The 23,579-nt window shown below is 34.4% G+C and overlaps 1 protein-coding gene across 1 annotated transcript; it reads right to left on the bottom strand.

Annotated features, from left to right (window-relative positions):
* Positions 1–21,654: 21,654 nt before the first annotated feature.
* LOC149848831 (putative pentatricopeptide repeat-containing protein At1g26500) lies at positions 21,655–23,282 on the bottom strand. Its single transcript, XM_090005293.1, has one exon. It carries the CDS (start codon positions 23,280–23,282, stop codon positions 21,777–21,779), a length of 1,506 nt encoding a protein of 501 aa, XP_089861419.1. The 3' UTR covers positions 21,655–21,776.
* Positions 23,283–23,579: the final 297 nt, after the last annotated feature.

Below are 23,579 nucleotides of genomic sequence, written 5' to 3'. Positions count from 1 at the left end.
CTTGTATACTATGCTCGTACGAAGTTTTGCAAGAAAAAAGGATTTTGCAATACCCATGCGATGTGAATAAGAAATTTTGCAGTATTAGACTTTTATAATTTTTTTATAATTTTGCAATATGTTGTGTGATACTCTTTCAGAATTTTGCAAATTACGGTCTTCCACAATGCTTAAAGGTATTTTTGCAACACAATGTGTGATACTTATCACAATTTTGCAATAGCGGACTTTGGTAAATACTTTAGAATTTTGCAACATTTCATGCAATACTTGTTCAAAATTTTGTAAGGTACGGACTTCCACAACACTTAAACAGATTTTTGAATGTGTCTTATGATACGTGTCTGCAATTTTGCAATTATCATACTTCCATAAATTTTATGATTTTCGAATAAGATCACGTGAAATGTTGGAAAGTTTGCTAAACTTAGTGAGCCAGACAACTAAGCTTGAACCAAGTATGCTCGACGGCACTGTATACATGCGTTATCACTCAAGTGCTAGTTGCCCCACTTAGGATCAAGTCTTCGGTGTAATGGGTACTCTTGTAACTATGCCCCTAGGATACAACTGAGCTTTCAGCTACTCGAGAAAAATTGTTCTACGCCCTGCACTAGGTGAGACCGATAACCTCAACATGAACCACCTTGAATAGCCTCTTGACTATGCTAGTAAGATCTAAGCTCGAATTGAGTATGGATCTTGGGTTCAGATATGGGTATGAATCTAAATTGCAAGTGGGTATAGATTCAAATAACAACCAGATCAGGATAGCAATTGGATCTAGATCTTAGTAATAGAGCAGAACAACAACTAGATCTGGTATCTGAATAGAAACTAGCTCTAGATTTAAATAGCAACAGGATCTAGATCTGAATAGCAACTGAATCTGGATTCAAACTACAAACATATCCATATCTCGAGAATGGATCTGAACTTGCACCTCATAAAACCAAAAGAGGAGAGAGAACATAGCTCATAGAGAAGAGAGGAGAGAGTACTCATGAGAGAGAAAGGATGAGATGAGAGAAATGGGAAAGGGTTTGGGTTTATATAGGCCCCAGCCCCCAAGCCACCATAAAAGTCATAAAGGGCCTTTAATAAGCCCAAACAGCTAGCAATAAATGGGTATGGCTGGCCAAACGACCAACATCAATGCCCAAATGGCAAACCAGTCAAGGATGAGGAGCGGTTTCTGGATCATTTAGACCTTTAATGCCCAAGTAATAACATTGGACAAAGTTTAAACCGATCTAGATAAGATCCAAAATGTTTCGAAGAAGATTAAATGTAAAGTCAAGGTCCATAAATGGGCTGGTCAAAGTCGGTTTTAGACTTGGGGATTAAATATGTCCCAAGTACTAAAAAGAAAGTCAAAGCCAAGCCAAACCAAACCAAACTGAACCAGAGCGAGTGGAATTGGAATTCGAATCTGAATTTAAATCCAAGTCCAAATTCCAAAGTCAAAGGTCAAGGGTCAAGATCAAGATCCAAAATCTAATGTCCAAGAATAAAGATGCACAAGCCCAATATCTAATGCTCTTAAGGACCCTGCCCTTTAAGGCACCACCCCTCTATATAAGGAAAAGAGGTTTTTCAAAATCCTTCGATATAGGACTAAACTTTTGTAGAGAATATAATACCCACAAACCTAGAGAAATATGAACAAATTATGGAAAACTCTTAGGTAGTTTTGAGCCATAATTGTAACAATCCTGCACATGGATCAAAACTATAGAAAAGGACTACATAGGCTCTTCGTGAATATTCAGTGCATAATTGAAGGTATATTTTGGGTTCGAACCCCCATATTAATGTTACTTAGTCAGTTTGGAGCTTCAGTAGCATTAATTTTGAATTGAGAATCCTAATTGACCTTTCGGACATCGTAACACACACTTTCACTTCATGTGGTCATAGTTTGTCTACCAATATATAAAAGTCGCACATTAAGGGTTCTGTGTTGTATTCCAGTTTCATGAGTGCTCTAGAGACAGAGTCCATGTCCCATAGAAGGTGACCCCTACCTTCACACTCACATAGGCAAGTTCATCAGGGATGTAAACCTGCTCGAAACACTCTAGTCATAAGGCCTATCAATCTTTTTAAGAGTTCAATTTGAACTCAACCTTTGTACAGAGGTTTTGATTACTTGACATCAGGAATAAGAAAATATTAAGTGCTAAATCCAATCACGCAGAGACTTGTTCTTTCTATTGAACCACTCGATATGGTTTGAACCTTATCATGTGGTTGAGTTTTCATCAATGGTGATTGCTTTTATAGACTTAAACCTCATTTTTCTCGATGTCTTAAATACAAATATCTCAAAAAAGTTGCTTTGTCAACTGATCTATTCAGTTTTGACAAAATTTCACATATTCAATTGAGATTACTCCTTGCTTGAGTAAACTATTCACATAATTGTGTTTTAGACTTATACATCTAGATTTTTCATAATCAATATTATTTCTCGCTTTGTATATAGTTACTTGACTAGCGCAATATATAGCTATCAGGGGTACTTGCTTAACTCCTAACAGTATCTCTATTAAAAGAATTTTTAGCCACTCAACTTTCATACTATCTAATACTAGTGCTATCAACTCTGCTTCTATTGTAGAATAGGTTATCACAGTTTACTTCTTAGATCCTCAAGCAACTGCAATAGATCCAGGGTTAAATATCCAGCCACTTATGGATAATTGATCATGCATAAATTTTGCATTATATATATATATATATATATATATATATATATATGCATAATTCATCAAAAAAAGGTATTAAAAACTCATTCTTATCAATATTTTTGAGAAACTACTTTGAAATTCAAAATAAAGATAAATCATATATTTAAATCCTTCCTAGCGATTTTTAGTGTTTTGAGTAGTTTAGGTCTTTTTAATTTGTAATTTAATTAGTTTAGGAATTGTAACTAATATTTTAGTTGGTTTAGAAGTGTTCTTTTTTTGGAAACATATTTTTCTACAAGTGCTTAATTGAAATTTTCAAAAATTAATTGGGGTTTTCAGAAAAAATTGTGTAACCTAAATTTTTAGTATAAAGACTAACTTTTCAACAAAGGGGGGTGTCTCCCTCTGAAGAAAACACGCCAGCCTCCTCTCCCTCTTCCTCCTCTTTTCCTCCTCCTTTTCGTTCCCAACTGGTTCCCCCCTTTTACTCTTCATCTTTCTTTCCCTTGTTCATCTTGCTTCTTATCCCTTCTGGCATCAGTTTCTTCTTGTTCCCATCGTCATAGGCACGTGCAACTCAGAGGAAAGATCACTTCTTCCTCTTAACCCCTCCATCAGAGGTAAACTGTGAGGTTTGCTTCTTCTCTCCCATCTCTCCATAGTTTATTATTTAGATTAGCTTTTATTTATTCCATAGAATACATGCATAATGTTTCATTATGGCATATATCATAGTTTAATCTTTGTATATTTGTTGCATTTAGTTTAGATTGATTGCTCTTATTTATTGCAAAAAGAAAAAGGAAAAAAAAATATATCGTGTTTAACATAGCATATAGTTAGTTGTTCTCGTGTTTATTTTTTTCTTTTAGTTTCCATTATTCTCTTTTTCTTTTAAGAAGACGTATGGCATACTGCGGGTTGAGGATTTATATTTTCATACCAAACCTGTCATCATTGACATATCAGACCTGTCATCATTGACAGATCTGGTCATTTTCACAAAATCTGACCCGAGCTATATGATTATCGTGAACCGATGCAGGTCAACGGGCATTTATTAATCTTATATATATATATATATATATATATATATATATATATATATATATATATATATATCGGCTTAGTGATCTGATCGGTCATTCATTGACCAGATTCGATCACGTTGGTTCAGTTGGTCCCATTTTTTTTGGAAGATAACATGGTCTACTACACATACCAATTCACGTGGATCCGCCAAATATCGAAGACCAACACAATTTGCTGCAATTGGTCATGCAATTGGATCCCAGCTGTGTGGATCCTTATAATTGTTTTACGTCGTGTAGTTAACATTAATCTATTGTTTTGAATTGCATTAGATTAAGTTGTTGATCCATGTTTTAGTTTAATCCCAGCTCGTTTGATTAAGTGTATTTTATCTAAAGGTAGTGTAGTTTATTTCCAAATTGATTAGATAGTTTTCTTTAGTTCACGTTTTTCTTAAATTAGAATTATCAATTTGTTTTAGTTTATTATTGTTGTTCATATTTTCTTTGTTTTGTAATTAGTTTGTTAAGTAGTTATTTGATTGTTAAAATTCGGTTGATTTAGATTTATGTTTTTCTTGTATTAATTTAGTTAGTTTGTTTTAGTTGTTTCAAGATTAGTTAGCTTCTTTATTGTTTCAAGTTAGTTAGGCTGTTACACAAGTTGTTATTTAATTTGTTATTTAGTTATTTGTTACAAAGTTTGTTATAGTTTGTTAGATTAGATTGCTAGAATCTTGTTTTCTTGATTTTTCCTAAAACTAATATTAGATTTTGGCATAGCTTTCTTTGTTTTTGTTTTTGTTTTGTCTTTTTATTTTGTAGGAAAGTGGTTGTGCGTGTGATAGCCCTCAAAAGTACTCCTGAAGAGCCCTCTGAGGTCTCCAAAAGGTACCATGAAAGCTCCTCAGAAGAGCCCTAAGAATAAAATACTAGTAGCTTTTATAAGTCTGCTAGTCAAAGGGAAGCAGTGAAGATCAAGGGACTAGATCTCAAGCAACTAAAGACTTTATTTATTTTTTTAATTGGGTTTGTAATAAGGCCATTTATTATTTTTGAGCCCTCTACAAGAGGGTAACTCATAGTAATAGTTAGTTACTTTTATTTATTTATTTTTAAGCAATAAAGCTTGCAATTTGTGTGGAATACAAAGTTTATTCTCTCATTTCATGAGTTTGACCCGTATTTCACCACTAGTGTGAGCCGATTTTGTTTATTTAGAGTATGACTTTCACAAATCATTTTTATCAAAAATATCTCTTTAAAAATTTATTTCATAAAAACTTACACCAAATTTTTGGCACCGTTGCCGAGGAACAGCGATAGAAAAATAATTTTTCACTTTATTGCCTCTTGTGTGTTCTCATTTTATTTAAGACTGTTAGTTTTCTTTTTGGTATTTGTTTAGAATTGCTAATTTATTTTCCAGTTCATTAATTAGGATTGTTAGTTTATTTTTATAATTAAGATTTATAGAACAACGTTGCTTGCGAGCCCTAGAGACCAGTTTACTTTTCCTACCCAGCCCACCTAGTAGGTTACCCTTTCATAGGTGACTGTGCATGATTGGTGCCTTGCAGATAGTTTGATTTCTATACAATAATTGCTTGGTGCAAGTGTGTGGTTGTGTATTTACTGCTTTCTATTTTTGTTTTTATTTTTGCTTGCTTTCGTGGTGTGGTTTGATCATGTTTGTGTGCTAGGTAGGTATAAAATCAATCCTTAGAACGGTTGCTACACCGGACTCTACTTCAAATGTATGCAAGGGCGACACTCGCTTGACCCCGAGCTTGTAGAGCAAGTAGAGGACCCCAAGTCCATCATTAGGAGAGCTCGTAGGTCCGGTCCCATGACTGAGGATCAACAGTTGACCCATCTCATGAGGGAGTATTTCATTCCCAATGAATATACTCTCACCTTCTCCATCGCGAGACCTGATGTAGGAGCAAACCAATTCGAAATCAAGGCCAGTGTTATATAGATGTTGCCCTCATTTTATGGCCTTAGTAACGAGGACCCCTACCGTCATCTTGACGAGTTCCTTGAGATCTGCTCTATAGTGCGGATCAATAATTTTGAAGATGATGCGTTGAGGTTAACCTTGTTTTCGTTCTCCCTCAAGGATAAAGCTAAGCACTGGCTTAAGTCTTTAGATATGATTCAGATTACTGCTTGGGAATAGATGCAGAAAGAGTTTCCCAAGAAGTACTTCCCAATTGGTAAGACAAACTACTTTCAAAAGGTTGTCACCAGTTTCTCTCAGATTGAGGGAGAACAGTTTCACGAGACTTGTGATAGGTTAAAAGTCCTACTCAGGAAGTGCCTCCACCACCAGGTGCCCCGATGGCAACTGATGCAATACTTCTATGATGACCTGACTCAGAAAGAGAAGCAAATGGTTGATTCTTTGTGTGTGGGCACATTCATGCTCAAAAGCGAGGATGAGGCATGGATCCTATTCGAAATGTTGAGTGAAAACTTTATGCACCATGCCCTGTCCTCGAGATTTGATAGGACTACATCTACTCCTAGTGGTCCTAAAAAGAAAAGAATTTTTTAAGTTGGGTCCAACCAAGAATTGCAAATCAAAGTGAACCATTTGACTAGAAAAGTAGACCAACTACTAGCCAACCCAACTTCAATAAATCAAATGAGTAAAGTGTGCGAGCTATGCGCTAGCCCTGCACACTATGTTTCTGATTGTCCGGCAGCACTACTCTATCATGAATTCATTCTGGAGCAGGTAAATGCTGCCCAAAGTTTCGCCAGACCAGTGCATGATCCATATGCACCCACCTATAACCTGGGATGGCAAAACCATCCCAACTTTGCATGGAGAAATTCACACGACCTATCCTCCATTCCTTTCTAGACACAGGGTAGATGATGTAACTTTCTACAAAGTTACCCAAGGCTCACATTCTCACAGGCCCCTTTCCAGCTTACCTTGCCTCTTTCTCAAGAAACCTCATCGAGTCAATCCTTTTAGGAGAAGCTCCTCAAGGCCTTTTCTAATATAAAGGTCAACCTCAATTCACATACACAGTCTATAGCCAAGCTGGAGGCTCAAATGGGACAGTTGGTTGAGTCGTTGAGCAGGCATCATGAAGAGAGCCTTCATAGTTACTGTGTCATCAACCTGAGGGGTAAGGAACCCATGCATTCTGGTTTGCACATGACTGACTCACACCACGAGCAGGATCAAGCTATTACTATCCTTAGGAGCGAGAAAGAATTCTATAGAACTAAGGAGATTGCAGAAGAAAGAGAGAGAGAGATTGTTGAGCAATCAGTCCCTATTGAGACATCCTAGGAAAGTGGGAGGGATCCTCCATCTGAGCCTTTTAGATCATATATACCAAAGGCCCACTTTCCTGAGGGTTTAGAGAGACCAAAAATTTTTGGCAAGCAGAGAGCAAGAATGCAAGAAATGCTTGAGATATTCAAGCATGTTCACATAAACCTCCCCCTGATTGACGTCATTCAACAATTGTCTACCTATGTAAAGTTCATTAAAGAACTTTGCACCTAAGAAGATCTTCCTGACTGAACAGGTGAGCTCGGTGTTTCGGCACTAAGCTCCACCTAAACTTAAGGATCCAGGGGCACCGATCATCTCTTGTGTCATCGAAAACATGACCATCAAGCGTGCTTTGCTCGATCTTGGAACCAGTGTGAACATATTGCCAGGTTTCCTTTATGACATTTTTGGGATTGGGGATTTAAAACCCACCATGACCATCTTGCAGTAGCTGACAGGTCTACTAAGATTCCTTGGAAAATATTGGAAAATGTGTTAGTCAAGGTTGAGGACTTTTATTTTTTTATTGATTTTCTCGTTCTAGATATAGAAGGCACTGATGTCGCTCACCGGATCCCATCATTCTCGACAAACCTTTCTTGGCCACTACCAATATGTGTATTGACTATCGTACTGGAGAGATGGATGTTTCTTTTGGCAATAAGTGATTGCGGATAAATATATTTGATACTGCCATGAGAGCGACGAGAAATGATGAATGCTACCATATGGAGTACACTCATCCTCAATGAAAGCAATCTGATCCATCATAGTTGAAGAGATGTGTGGATGATACTTTGGTTCATGGCTCATTATCTGAGAAGCATCCCCACAAGTGTCCAAAAGATTTTCAAATATGTGTGGGGGCTAATCTCGTTCATAGTAGAGAAAAGAGTCATTTTAGAGTCCAAGAGAGTTGACTTTTAGGACACATAGTGGACAGGGCAAAAAATGAAACCATATACCTCAAAACTCTTGATTGAGCATAACCTTTAGTCCATTGATTTCATGGACGATGAAGGGTAACCAGAGATCTGTCTAGCTAAAGACATAAAATTTAGCGCTTTATGGGAGGCAGCCCATACTGTTATAATTTTAGTAATCCAGTAGTTTTTGCTTCTTTTTGTTTTATGAGCATGTATGATAGATCACGTATATATTTCATTTTTTTGTATATGATTTATGAGTAACAGGTGACAGGACTGCTTTCGTAGCACAAACTAGGTGACTTCCACTCCTTCCCTTGCATATCTTTTGTTTCATAGTGTGCATTCATCTAGTTTCATGCAAGCATGGGGGAGTGCCACTGAGGACAATGTCATTCAAGCATGGGGGAGGGTGTAGTTTGCACACCAAATTTTTTTTTCTGTCTAGGTATCTGCACATTGATAAAAACTCATAAAAATTAAGCTTTTAAGGAATGCATTTAACCTATATGAATGTTTTACATAATCTAATGTTTTTAGAGAATTTTTAAGCCCCACGAAAAAAATTGACACTTATCTAGAAAAATGGGGTCACTTATGTAGATTTCAAAGAAATGATGATAGATGCATGTTAGAGTTTCATTTTGAATCACAAGTATAAATAAATAATAACATGTGTATTTAATTTTTTTAGAATAAAGCATAAATGATTATAATATTTAGAAAAATAAAGGAAAAAGCTTTTATTCTGTGGTAGCATGTAAAGACTCTAAATATGTTTTGCAAGTGTAATGGCATAAAATATTCACGAAAACAAACTCCTTAACTGCCTAATACTTCATGAAGTTGGAATCTTTATATATACATGACAGATATTTGTGGGTAGCATTATTGTAAACCCTCACGAGACCTTACTCGTCCACTAGGGTAACCCAGAGGTTTAAAGGGCTTGTTGCATACACTAAATGCAACTGCGATTCCTATAAAAGTGAGTTAGGTTTTTGCTTTGTTAGTTTGCTTTTGTGTTTTATTCAGGGTCAGTTTGCTCGAGGACTAGTAAACAATAAGCATGGAAGAATTTGATCATGTATAAATTATATATATATATATATATATATATATGCATGATCCATCAAAAAAAGGCATTAAAAAATCATTCTTATCAATGCTTTTAAGAAACTACTTTGAAATTCAAAATAAAGATAAAATTGTATATTTAAATCCTTCCCTGCATTTTCAGTATTTTGAGTAGTTTAGGACTTTTTGATTTGTAATTTAATTAGTTTAGGAATTGTCAACTAATATTTTAGTTGGTTTAGAAGTATTCTTTTCTGAAAACACATTTTTCGAGAAGTGCTCAATTGAAATTTTTTAAAATTAATTGGGGTTTTAAAAAAAATTGTGTAACCTAAATTTTTAGTATAAAAACTAACATTTCAACAGAGGGGTGGGGGTGGGGGTGGGGGGGGAGGGTCTTCCTCTGGAGAAAACACGCCATCCTCCTCTCCCTCTTCCTCCTACTTTTTGTTCCCAATTGGTTCTCCATTTTACTCTTCCTCTTTCTCTCCCTTGTTCTTCTTGCTTCTAATCTCTTCTGACACTGATTTCTTCTTGTTCCCATTGTCGAAGGCGCATGCAACTAAGAAGAAAGATCACTTCTTCTCAACCCCTCCATCGGTGGAAAACTGTGTGGTTTGCTTCTTCTCTCCCGTCTCTCTATAGTTTGTCATTTAGATTAGCTTTTATTTATTTCGTAGAATACATGCATAATGTTTCATCATGGCATATGGCATAGTTTAATCGTCGTATATTCGTTGTATTTGGTTTAAATTGCTTGCACTTATTTATTGCAAAAAGAAAAAGAAAAAAAATATATCATGTTTAACATAGCATATAGTTAGTTGTTCTCGTGCTTATTTTTTTCTTTTCATTTTTGTTATTCTCTTTTTCTTTTAAGAGGACACACGGCGTATTGCGAGTTGAGGATTTATATTTTTATACTAGATCAGTCAGCATTGACAAATCTGGTAATATTCACAAAATCCGACCCGAGCTATCTGATTAGCGTGAACTAGTGCAGGTTGACTGTCATTTATATATATATATATATATATATATATATATATATATATATATATATATATATATATATATCGGCTTAGTGATCTGATCGGTCACCCATTGACCAGATCAGATCACATTGGTTCAGTTGGTCCCATTTTTTTGGAACATAACACGATCTGGTACACATACCAGTTCACATGGATCCGCTGAATATCGAAGACCAACACGATTTGCTGCAAACGGTCATGCAATCAAATCCCAACCGTATGGATCCTTATAATTGTTTTGTGTTGTGTAGTTAAAATTAATCTACCATTTTGAATTGCATTAGATTATGTTGTTGATCCATGCTTTAGTTTAATCCCAGCTTGTTTGATTAGGTGTCTTTTATTTAAAGGTAGTGTAGTTTATTTCATAATTAATTAGTTAGTTTTCTTTAGTTCATGTTTTTTTTTTAAATTAAAATTATTAATTTGTTTTAGTTTATTAGTGTTCACATTTTCTTTGTTTTATAATTAGTTTGTTAAGTAGTTATTTGATTATTCCAAGTTATTAGATTGTTAAAATTTGGTTGATTTTGATTTACGTTTTTCTTGTTTTAATTTAGTTAGTTTGTTTTAGTTGTTTCAAGATTTGTTAGCTTCTTTATTGTTTCAAGTTAGTTAGGTTGTTACACAAGTTGTTATTTAGTTTGTTACTTAGTTAGTTATTTGTTACAAAGTTTGTTAGATTAGGTTGTTAGAATCATATTTTTTTTTTTTTTCATAAAATTAACCTTAGATTTGGAATAGCTTTCTTTGTTTTTAGTTTTGTTTTGTCTTTTTGTTTTGCAGGGAAGCGGTTGTGCGTGTGATAGGCTCTGAAAAGTACCCTTGAAGAGCCCTCTGAGGTCCTTTAAAGGCCCCTCAGAAGAGCCCTCAAAATAAAATACTAATTGCTTTTATAAGCCTACTGGTCAAAGGAAAGCAGTGAAGATCAAGGGACTAGAGCTCAAGCAACCGAAGACCCCTTTTCTTTTCTTTTAACTTAAGTTTATTCATTTTTTTTAATTGGGTTTGTAATGAGGCCATTTATTATTTTTTAGCCCATTGCAAGAGGGTAACTCATTGTAATAGTTAGTTACTTTTATTTATTTATTTTAAGGCAACAAAGCTTGCAATTTGTGTGAAATATAAAGTTTATTCTCCCGTTCTCTGAGTTCGACCCGAACTTCACCACTAGTGTGAGCCGATTTTTATTATTTGGTGTCTGGCTTTCACAAATCGTTTTTATCAAAAATATCTCTTTAAAAAATTATTTCATAAAAACTTAAACCAATAATGATTCATTGAAATCAGAATTTTAGTTTGCATCATTGTACTCTTCAAGTACTGTGGGTTCTTGCTCATAGAATATTCTATATTCTAGAGTTCCTCTTAAGTACTTTAGGGCTCGATATATAGCATCTCAGTGCTCTTGTCTTGGATTACTAGTATATTGACTCAACTTGCTTATGCTGAAAGATATGTTTGGTCTAGTTTCTTTCATAGCATATATAAGGTTTCTAATAATACTTGCATACTCTAATTAGGATATATTTCTTCCAGTGTTAATCGACAACTTAATACTAGAATCAATCAGTGTAGCAACCTGCTTACAATCATAATGATTATATTTTCTCAATGTAGTGGGATTGAGTTAATGCATAGCCATTTTTATGTCTAATCAATTTAATATCAAGTATAACATCAACTAAACCCAAATCTTTCATGTCAAATTTAGATAAAAGAAAACTTTTGGTATTATTTATGCATTTAACATTATTACGCATGATTAACATAGAGACAAATAATTGTAACATTACTACTTTCTATTTTGCTATATATGCATTTATCAAAGTCATGAATTCTAAAACTATATGCAATGATTACCTTATCAAATTTCTCATGTCATTATTTAGGTGATTGTTTTAAACTATACAATGACTTTAACTGTTTGCAAACTTTTTTTTCTTGACTTGGTGCAATATAACCTTTAGATTGTTTCATATAATTTTTTTTCTAAGACACTATTCAAAAAAGCATTTTAACATCTATTTAATGAATTTTAAAATTATAAATTGATATCAAAGCAACCATAGTTCTAATAGATCTAATCCTACTTACGAGAGCATAAGTGTCAAAATAATCAAGTTTAGGTTTTTATTTGAAACCTTTAACTACAAGTCTAGTTTTAAATTTTTCAATAAAGCCATCAATTTGAAGTTTCCTTTTGAAAATCTATTTGCATTCCAAGGGTTTAAAACCAGGGGTAAATCAACCAAAAACTAAGTTTTAGTTTTTGTAATAGAATCTAATTCTCTCTATAACTTTTTTTCAAGGAGCATCAAGAGAGGTTATAGCTTTTGAAAAAGAAATAGAGTCTCTATATGTCATGTAGAGATGAAAATCTGGACCAAGATCTTTTGGTTTTCATGATCTTTTTTTCGAATTTCAGGATTTTCAGGCTCATAAATTCTTTTTTTTTAATAACTTTTGGAGCTTCAAGTGATTTTAAAGTTAAATTTTCTCTAAATTTAGCTTGGATAGATTCTAAAATCACTTTGGTTTCAATACTATAAATTTATATGTCTTACGATTTTGAAAATATCTAATAAAGATACACTTTTTGGTTTTTTAACCACGTTTGGTTTCAATAAGTTTTACATAAGCAATACAACTCTAAACTTTTAAATAATTTAAATTTAGTTTTTTTCCTTTTCAAAGTTCATACAGTTTAATTTTTTACTTAGAATATGCAACATTTTAATATGTGACTATGCATCATCCCATAGATTATAATTGATACCATAACTAATCTTATTTTTATGTTCGGCTACATGATTGTGTTGAGGAATATATGAACCAATATGTTGTCTATGTATTTTATGAAACTCACAAAATTTAATGAACTCATTTGAAAGATATTCACCGCCTCTATCAGATCTAAAGGACTTTATTTTGTAATTATGAAAGTTGTCAACCTTAGCTTTGAAAATCTTAAATTTTTTAAATAATTCATCTTTTGTTTTCATGAGATAGACATAAGTATATTTTAAGAAATCATCAATAAAGATTATAAAATAATTGTTACTCCGATGAGTTGGAGTATTTTTCAAATTACATACATGAGTATGTATTAAGTCTAATAGTTTGAAAGTTCTTTCAACACTTAGAAATATTTTGTTGCAAACTTTGTTTGAATACAAACATCATATTTTTTAACATGTCCAGCTTTCATTTAAGAATAAATCCTAAGTTACTCATGCTTCTCAAAGACTTATAATTAACATTTCCTAATCTAGCATGCCATAAATTATAAATCAATTCTTTTCATCAAATTGAGCTTGAACAACCCACTTATGGCATAGTCTTTGCCTACAAACTTGTGGTTATTCAACAGTATAATACTGTCAGATTTCATTACAACCTTGAAACCATGCATTGTAAACAAATAGGCAGATATAAGATTTTTCATGACGGTAGGTACGTGATACACATTTTAGAGGGTTAAAAATTTTTTAAAGGTAAAATGAAGTTCCACACCTCCTTTTTCATGAACCTTAGCTTCATATTTATCTCTCATATAAAACATATAGTTTTTCCCCACGATTATGTATGTTTTGAATATACTTCTATCATTGCATGAATGAATCGTTGATCCAAAATTCACATATCACCCTTTATCCGAATTAATTATAAATATCTTACTAAATACAACCATCAAGTCATGATCGAGTTTACTAGATTTATTGCTTTAAAATGTCTTCTTGTGTCAGCATTCTCTCGTATAGTGACCCGGTTTTTCACAAGTATACTAAAAACAAAATTTATATTTTTAGCTGTGAGTTTTGATTTCTTTTTCTTATTCCTAAGTCTGGGTTTGAACTTTGGTTTTCATTCAACCATGTTTACCTTAGCATGAACTTCTTTTACTTTATATTTTTTATCTCGAGATCGATCTTCCTCCTTGATTCTAAGATATTAAAGAAGTTGTTCTAAAGTAAACTCTTTATTCTTATATTTTAATTCAATTCGATAATCTTTTCAAGATGGGCACAATTTGCCAATGATTACAACCACCTAAAATGATTCATCAATGTTCATAGACTCAGACTTTATCTAATTAGACAAGATCTGTATCTTATAGACTTAAGGTAGCAGTGGCTTATCATCAAAGAATTTAAAATTCATATACTTATTAACTAAAAACTTATGATTTTCTGCATCCTCTATTTTGTACTTGTTTTCAAGGGCTTTCCACAGCTTCTTTGCAGTAGTGACTTTCGAGTAGAGATTGAACAAGGTGTTAGAGAGTGCATTTAGTATATGTTTACAATACATGAAGTCATCCTGCTTTCACTTTCGTCTCTTGTAGTTTTCAACAATGGTTTCATCCTCTCATTCTTCAAGATAGTCCTCCATGAGCATGTACACCATATTTGTTATTGTTTGAAATTGGTGCCATTGAACTAGGACAACTTGGGTAATTTCTAGTTTCTAACTTTTACAATTGTCATTTACAGAACTATCGCTTCAAAATTATTGAAAATTTTGTTAAAATTAGTGGGTCAGGCAACTGAGCTTGAACCAAGTATGCTTGGAGACATGCGTATACACGCGCTATCTTTCAAGCGATAGTTGCCCCACTTAGGATCAAGTCCTTTATGCAATGGGTATTCATGCAACTATATTTGCAGGATATAACTGAGCTTTTGCCTACTTGTAAAAAATTGATTCACACCCTAATGATGCATGAAATGCATATCATTTTCATACAATATCCATGCATTTCTATGTATTTTGAAGGATAAAAACCCATGTATTTGTATATTTAGGTGCAACGAAGCCACAATTCGAATTTCACTCGAATCCGAGCTAAAACGAAGGAATTAGAGCATTTTCAGGGTAATTGGAGTAAACACCCAGGTAAACTGGATTCAGATCCAATCCAAAGGTGAAATATTGGATCATGGACTGGATCCAAACTCGAAATAATCATGAATCCACATGATCCAAGGTGCAATCCATAAACTTTTTCTAAAACCCCCCTCTTTATTAAGTAATTAGGTAGTTAGTGTAAATAGTAAATAGTGTTAGCATTTAGTTAAAACTAATTTTACTTTTAGGTAGTTTTTAGAATTAGGAAAGACTTTAGTGACTTAAATAGTTGTAAACATTAGGGTTCAACATTTTTTTGGAGTTTGGAAACATCGCCCCCTATTCCCCTTCTCTCTCTCCCTTCCACTCTCTCACCCTTCCACCCTTTTGGTTTTCTTATCTTCTTTATTCTCTTCTCCATCTTCCTTTTCTTTCCTCCACATTGTTTGTATCTTTCGTTTGTGTGCTGCCATTGATTTTTGCAAGTGCTGCATATTTTTTTGGAGAGCTTCCAACTCGGATTCGGCGTGTCGTCTACCACCACCGAGGATCCAGCCGTGTTCTCTCTTCAACTGGGCCTCCTTCTTCCCTTCCAACATCGATCTTCTCCTCCGCAACTCGATTCCCAGAAGATTGCAGTAGCTGAGAATGATTTGCAGACCTCCCAAGACGTAAAGTGCATGCTCTCCAATTCCAAGAACCACTTGTGTTCTCCCCCAATTCATCGGATGAGCCGAGAGGTAAGTCTTCTTTTCCCTTTTCTTCTAGTTTCAAGTGTATCATCTTTGTCATTTTAGTCCCAAGACGTAAAGGACATGCTCTCCACTTGTGTTTTGGTCCAGTCGTGGGTCTGTCATTTTAGTCATCTTTTCAGTCCAAATTCCATTTTTTCATCCAAAATTATGTTTTGATCGAGTTCCTGCATGAGCAAGAACCAATCTTGAATCCTCTATTTAACCAATTGAATAAAAGTTCACCGATTTCAATTTTAAGAACCAATCAGCTGAATAGTGTATATAGAGTTATTTTTAAATTCTTTATTTTTGTTTTCCGCTGGGTTAATTCAGATTTTGTACAGTTTTTAACAGCCTGGTCATGATCTAGTTGCAGCTAGATCCGACTTGTAGCAGTCGGTTAGGTTAGTGTTTTAATTAGGTTAATCGGTTAGCATTGATAATTAGGTTAGGGTTAGTCATTAGGTTAGGTTAGTATTAATTACATAGTTAGTATTAAAATTTAATTTTAACCTTAGTAACTTTGGTTTTTAACAGTAGGTTAATATTAGGTAATTAGGTCATTTTTTATGTAGTTAATTTTTTAATTAGATTAACTATAGATAGTATGTAGCATATAGTTGATATTTTCAAATTGCTGAGTAGTATAGTTTCTATTATATTTTTTTTATTGTTGTGTTAATGATTTGTATTTAATCTAATTAGGTTAGGTTAAGTTGATTAGAATTAGGTCAACGTATTTTATTGTAATTAGTATATTAGGTTAGCCTAGATATTTTGCATTTCATTTTTTTAGCAAGATTTGACTTTGAATTAGGCTTTTGAAAATCGTTTTGTGTATTTTAGGTAAGTAATTTGTATTGTCTTAAGTCTTAGTTTACTTTCCAATTTTAATTCTTTGGTTAGATTCTGAATTTGAATTGATTAGAATAATTTCCAGATTTTACTTGAGTGGTTTTAATTAGGGTTAGTGATTAGGTTTTAGTCAAAATTGTGGGGTGCACTAATTTAGGTAAGTTAGCTAATTTTGTTTTTCAAGTCTTAAGTGCTTTCCTATTTTAAAATCTTAGGTTAATGTCCAGATTTTATTTCTTTGTGTGTAATCATAGCAAGTTTTATTTGGTAGGTAATTAAAGAGAGTCTTAGGGTAGACGTTTTCAATATTTCATTCAATTCTTGCCTTGCTTGTTTATTGAATTATTTTTGGTAATTTATTCTTAGCAAGTTATTTCTTGGCTGTCCTTACTTATTTGTTCAAGCAATTTTTTATTTTTGTTAAGTGTACTAGTCCATAGTGGGGTGCTCTAAGGGGCGAGCATCCAATCTTAAATCAAATCAAGAATTGCCCCTTTATAACCTCATTATTTGTAGCTAGCTTTAAATTATTTTAAGTAGGTTAGCGTATATTTAAATTCCTTTTGAATTTCAAGTTAAATTAGTTGTAGTTTCGATTAAGTGTATTAAGTTAGCTACTTTCATTGTTTCAATGTAATGCATTGCTTAATGTTAGTTAGATAATACATGTTTAGTAATTAATTAGTTGGTTAATTAGAGTTAGTCGTGTAGCACTCCTTCTATTTACTTAAGTTCTTTTAATTTCGTGTATGGTAATTAGATTTCAATTAGTTCATTTACATTTCTTTAGTGTTCGTTTAGTAGTGATTCACTTTGTGTTTGTTTAGTCAATCAATTGATTTCACTTAGCTCTTATTGATTAATGATTAGAATTGTTGGTATAGTCGTTAGCATAGTTTAGTACTTTGTTAATTTCATTAATTGCATACTTAATTAATTAATTTGTTCAATTCTTTATTCTAGATTAGATTTAAATTCGTGCACTTTTTGTTCTTTTTAGCAGTAATTAAGTTTTGCTTAATTATTTCTTTAGCTTTTATGATTTTTAGTTAAGTAATTAGTTGAGCAAAGTCAAAATAGAATTTCTGCAAAATTAAGATTTTTGGTCAACTTTGGGTCATCATTTCATGTATGTTTTTAACGAGTTTTGACCTAAAATTTTTACACTGATTTTATCAGCATGTCTACTGTATCTCTATAAAATTTCATAATTTTAAATGCTGACTTGGTCAAGTAATTAATTTGATTTCAAAAACTGGTTCTACAAAAATTACTGTTTTGATTTATTGTTGTCAAGGGGCATTTCCATAAATTGAAAAATCATTTTATTAAGATTTTGGCAGAATTTTTAAACTTTGTAAATTGGGTCTGGTCCTTGAGTATTTCCTGAATGTCTTTGTAAAAATTCATGGCCATTTGACCTTGTTTACATTTTTAAAATCCCGATTTCCCAGAATCTGTCCTGAATTGTCCTACTTGACTATTAGTTTGGGTAGTTTATTAATTTACATTTGAATTAGGTTGTAATTTTTAATTTTGTTATTTTTATGATTAGTTGTAGTTAGATTAGATTTTGGGGTTTTTTCAGAAGTTAGAAAATTAGTTTAGATTAATTTAGTTAATTATTCAAATATTTGTTTAATTGTATGATTTACTTGTTTTGTAGTTAGCAAGTAGTTAGTGACTGGTGTAGTTGTAATTTCCTTCATGTTAGAATTAGTTTAATTGTATTTTATTGAGTACATTTCTACTGCTTTATTAGTTAGATCTTTAGTTGTTAGTTATTTCATTAAATTGATTATTATTTGATTTAATCCTTGTTTTAGTGTTAAATAGATTAGGTACTAACTTGTTATTTCAATTATAGCTTAGGTTATTTTGCAGGTTCGAATGCATATGGAGGAAGGCGGGTAGTGAAGGTCGATCATTTGGCTTCTTCAGCTGACATCGGAATCCCAGAGTTTAGATTAGGATTTTAGTATTTGTTATTTGTGTTCTTGTAAGCATTGTAATTCTGTTATTTTTGAGATATTAATAGAGTAAAATAATTAAAGTGAATTGTGCGTTGCCTTATTTCGTTCCCTGAGTTTGACCTGGCCTTACCACTAGTGTAAGCTGGTTTCTTTTTATTATTTGGTGTACAGTTTACACAAAAGTTTTATTGAAAATTAATGTTTTAAAAATTATTTTCATAAAGGTTACACCACGCCCTACATTGGGTGAGACCAATAACCTCGACACAAACCACCTTGAACAGCCTCTTAATTAGTGTAGTAAGTTCTAAGCAAAAATTGGGTATGGATTTTGGGTTCAGATATGGGTATAAATCCAAATTGTAAGTGGGTATGAATCCAGACAACAATCGGATCTAGATAGCAACTGGATTTGAACAGCAACTAAATCTAGATTCAAATAGTAATTAGATTTGGATCTGAATAGCAACTGGATCCTGATCTGAACTGCAAACAGATTTAGATCTCAAGAATGAATTTGAACTTGCACCTCGTAAAACCAAAAGTGAAGAGAGAGAGAGAGAGAGCAAAGCTTGTGGAGAGGAGAAGAGAGAGCACTCGTGAGAGAGAGAGAGAGATATGGGGTTTATATAGGCCCCAACCCTTAAGCCACCATAAAAGCTATAAAGAGCCTTTAATAGGCCCACACGTCCAGGAATAAATGGGTAGGGCTAGATCATTTGGACCTTTAATACCCATGCAATAACATTGGGCAAGGTTCAAACGAAATTGGATAAGATCCAAAAAGATCTAAAGAAGATTAAATGCAAAGTCAATGTCTATAAATGGGTTGGTAAAAGTCGGTTTTAGATTTTGGGATTAAATTCATACCAAGTACTAAAAAGAAAGTCAAATCAAATTGGGTCAAAGTCAAAGATCAAAGTACTAAAAAGAAAGTCAAACCAAATTAAGTCAAAGTCAAATATCCAAGATCCAAGAATAAAGAGATGCACAAGCCCAAGATCTAATGACCTTGAGGGTGTTTCCCTTTAAGGCACCTCTCCTCTATATAAGGACAAGAGGTTTCCCAAAATCCTTCATTATAGGAATAAACTTTTGTAGAGAACATAATACCCATAAACTTAGAAAAATAAAAAATTTATGGAAAACTCTTAGGTAGTTTTGAGCGATAATTTCAACATGAAACTCATCACAAGTTTCACAAATCTTTTGGAATATCGCAACCTCCGATGCGATTTTGTTGACGAGTTTTGTGGGTGTATTATTTTAATGTCATGATGTGCAAAAAATAAAATTCACATTTGTGAGGGTTAAAAGCATTCAGAAAAAATTGAGAACCTGCGGTACTATCCATTCGGCGAATTTCATAAATTATGGGGCATTTTTTAAAACAAGTCATTTTTTTCGTACAGTACCATCATGTTTCAAAATAATAATCATTATAGTTTTTACATTAAAAAATCTTGGACTCAGATCAAGCCCGGGTCTGGTATAAATTTTCATAAATCATACTCAGCTTCATATGCTAATCGGGGTGTATCAAATTGATCCAAACAGTTAATTGAAACTCCTTTTTGTTTCCAACTGGATCCTATCAAATCAAATATAGGTAGGGATTAAGTCATGCCCGACCTTTTGATGCCCTTGTTGCATTGGATGAGCATATCATTAGGCAAATTTTTATGGCACCCAACTCTTCCCATCCTCTCCTTCTTGAGTACTAGTTCACCAAAAACTTGGGAATTGTTTTTTCACGCCTATCTTATGGATGCATCATTTCAAGAATGTTGTTTAGGCTCACTTTGGGAGCCAAAGATGGGAAGGAGATGATATTTATTGAGGGTTTAATTAATGCCGCCTACATCAGGTGTTTGAAAACCCTATTTTAGGATATGAGAATAGTGTTGAGAGTGAAGATGGGTCATTTTCAACTATATCTTTAGTTGACCATTCCAGCCCCATCAGCCTTCGCATCTTCTCTTCAACACTGGACTCCCAAACAAAGCCTTAGTAGCGACAAATGGTTTGGACTCTTGTTGGTCCCAAATGGGTCCAGAAATAGTTTTGAGCTTTGAAGGACACTTAAGTTACATAGATTCAAGAGTGAAGCATGCTCCATCTTCACCTGATTGGATGAATTGTTAGGAAAGTCCTTATCCTATCCAGTCATTTGTTAGGATAAGGACTATCCAAACGTTGGTTATGAAAGAATGCACAGAGACCAGAAAAGTAGAAAATGATGTTTTTGATATATATATATATATATATATATATATATATCATTTGCTTGATATATTGTACATTTTATACAATACAAAAAAGATATGAAATTAGAAAACCGTGTGAAATGGTTAGAATATGATCTCAAAGGATAAGGAAAGATATCAACCTACCTAATCTCCATTTGATGTTATCTCATCCAGACATAATCTCCATTTGGGAAAACATCTGGATAGGATAAGTCCTTATCATAACCAACGTCTGGATAGTTCTTATCCTAACAAACAACTGGATAGGATAAAGACTTTTCTAACACTCCCCTTAAGGTAGGGCATGTGAGTTCAACAACCCCAACTTACTCTTGAGCCGATGAAAGAGATCATGTGCTAGTGGTTTGGTGAAGATATTTGCACATTGTAAAATAGACGAAACAAACCGAGTACATAAGTCACTACACTGGACTTGTCATGAATGACATGGCAGACAATCTCAATGTATTTTGTCCGCTCATGAAACATTGGATTAGCTGTAATATGTAGGGCAACTTGATTATCACAATATAACAACATGGGTTGTGAATGACGAATGCCAAGATCAGTAAGTTAATATATATATAAACGGGTTGCGGGTTGACGGGTTTGTGTAAACAGGTTGACCCGCCCGTCTAACCCGTTTATTAAACGGGTCAAACGAGTTGGCTGGTTGGCATACCCTAAGACGAACATGACCCGCTTAATAAACGGGTTAGGTGGGTTGACCCGTTGACGACACGAACCCGTTTAAGCCAAACCCTAACCCGGCTAAGAAGCGGGTTGGCGGGTCGGGTCAGATTTTGACACCCCTAATCTATGGAACTAAATATTGTATAATATAAAGTCCAAAGGGGAAAAATTAATTTAATATCAGATTAATAAATATGTACATTTAAAAAAAAATGTTTACAAAGCGGGTTGCAATTGACTCACTAGCAAACTTGATATGCAGCTTTCACAACCTGATAGCAAATATGTGGCCTGCAGACTTCAAATTGTTTATTCCCTCAACCAATAAAACAAGTATTATGAGATACCAAAAGAACTCAATAACCAAATTCTCTGATCTTCCTCCTATCCCTAGTTGCCATTTTCTCCCCATACCTCACAAATATATCAGCAAGATCATTCAAACCAACCTCCCTTAATCTCTTTCCAATCTCTTCAAACATTTCAATCCCTTCTTCATTAGAAAACAAATACAAAAACTTGTTGAAGTCAAACCTGGGGACTTCCGCTCCTCTGTTTATCATCCTCTCAAGATACTTGCAGGCCTCTAAAGACTTACCTTTCTTCACTAGGCCTCCAACAAAAATTGTATCAAAATTCACAGAAGGATGGGGTCCTTTCCTCCCCTTCTTCCCCAGATGCCCTTGCAGAAGCATGATATATGTGTGCATTGTGGGCTCACAGCCCCTCAATATCATCCTCCTAAAAACCTCAGTTGCCTCTCCAGGTCTTTTCAGATTCACCAAAGCCTTGATCAGCCCATGATAAACACCCACGTCAGGGTTTGCAATCCCCTCCAATATCTTATAGGCCTCCCTGACCCTCCCCTTGTTCCCAAGCCCAAAAATCAAAGCAGCAAAAACAGAATTGTCAGCATGAATTCCTCTCTTAGTGATTTCATCAAACAAATGGAACGCTTGTTCAATCTTTTCCTGCTTACAGAACCAACTAATCAATATTCTATAAGTTGAGAGACCCAAATCAGGAATATTGTCCCTAACTGACATAAACAGTTTCAATGCCTCAACACCTTTGTTATTCTTGAAGAGGGTCTCTATCATTTCATCACAAGCCTCTATCTCTGGATCAAACCCCTCATCCACCATCAGATTCCAAATCTTAGAAGCCCGAACCAAATCTCCAATTCTGCAGAACCCAACAATCAAAAACTTGTAGGTGACCTCAGAAGGCCTAATGCAAGGCCTGAGCTTCTTAACTATGGTGAGTGCCTCCTCTACAAGTCTAGCTCCGCAGAGTGACTCCACAACCCTGTTTAATGTTTTCAGACTGTAAGGGAAATTGTGGGTGTTCATCAAATGGAACATCTCCACTGATTTCTTCATCTCCCTTGATGAAGCTAGAGATTTCACCGCGATCTGAAAGGTTCTATCGGTAACCAGACCCTGCTGCGCCATTTCTGCAACGGTTTCCCAGAGGAGGTGCAGGTTTTTAGACTTGCCCAAGATGTCTATGATCTTGTTGCAGGTGGTGGTGGTGTGTGTGAATGATGGGTGGTGGGATTGGGTGTATCTGAAGAACCTGAAGGGGGGCTTCCATGAGTAGAGGAACTTGTTGCAGACTTGGAGGAAGAACTCGTGGGTAAGGTCGAAGGTGCACTTTTGGAGGTGGGATTGGAGCTTGGAGTCCGGGGCGTCGCGCTGCTGGTACAGCACCGTGCAGACTCGTAGGAGGTGCGAGGGGTTGACTCCATGAACGGCCTCCGCTTGGTCGCAGAGGCTCCTTCCCGGTATGTGAAATTGGTATCCATGGTGTTGGTGATGAAGACGATGATGGCGAGCTACCTTTACGAGGCTGTGCAGCATGTCTATGGTTGCAGTTCTCTGAAGTGGTGGTTAATCACGTGCAGATCAAAGTGTTTGACGAAATGCTTCAACGACCTTTGTTTGCTCATGAAGGGAGGCACGATCGTCCTTGTCAAATATCTAAGCAGAAAATGAAAATGAGAAACAGAATATGATTTGAATTAGCGTTTAGTGTATGTTTGGTTGCATCTCATGTGATTTGGAATCACGTCACATGAGATAGAATCAAATGTGATTTGAAGTCATACAATTATTCATTTTTCTTTGAATTTTTTTTCCAAATCACTTTCATTGACT

Source organism: Nuphar pumila, chromosome 1, assembly GCF_984573655.1.
Source record: "Nuphar pumila chromosome 1, dmNupPumi1.hap1.1, whole genome shotgun sequence".
Classification (NCBI taxonomy): Eukaryota; Viridiplantae; Streptophyta; class Magnoliopsida; order Nymphaeales; family Nymphaeaceae; genus Nuphar; species Nuphar pumila.
Note: the sequence above shows the minus strand (reverse complement) of the source record. Positions and strands in the feature narration are given on the sequence as shown.

What these genes read in the sequence shown, in the direction of transcription:
- LOC149848831 (XM_090005293.1), bottom strand. Translation starts at nt 23,282, where the DNA reads ATGCTGCACAGCCTCGTAAAGGTAGCTCGCCATCATCGTCTTCATCAC.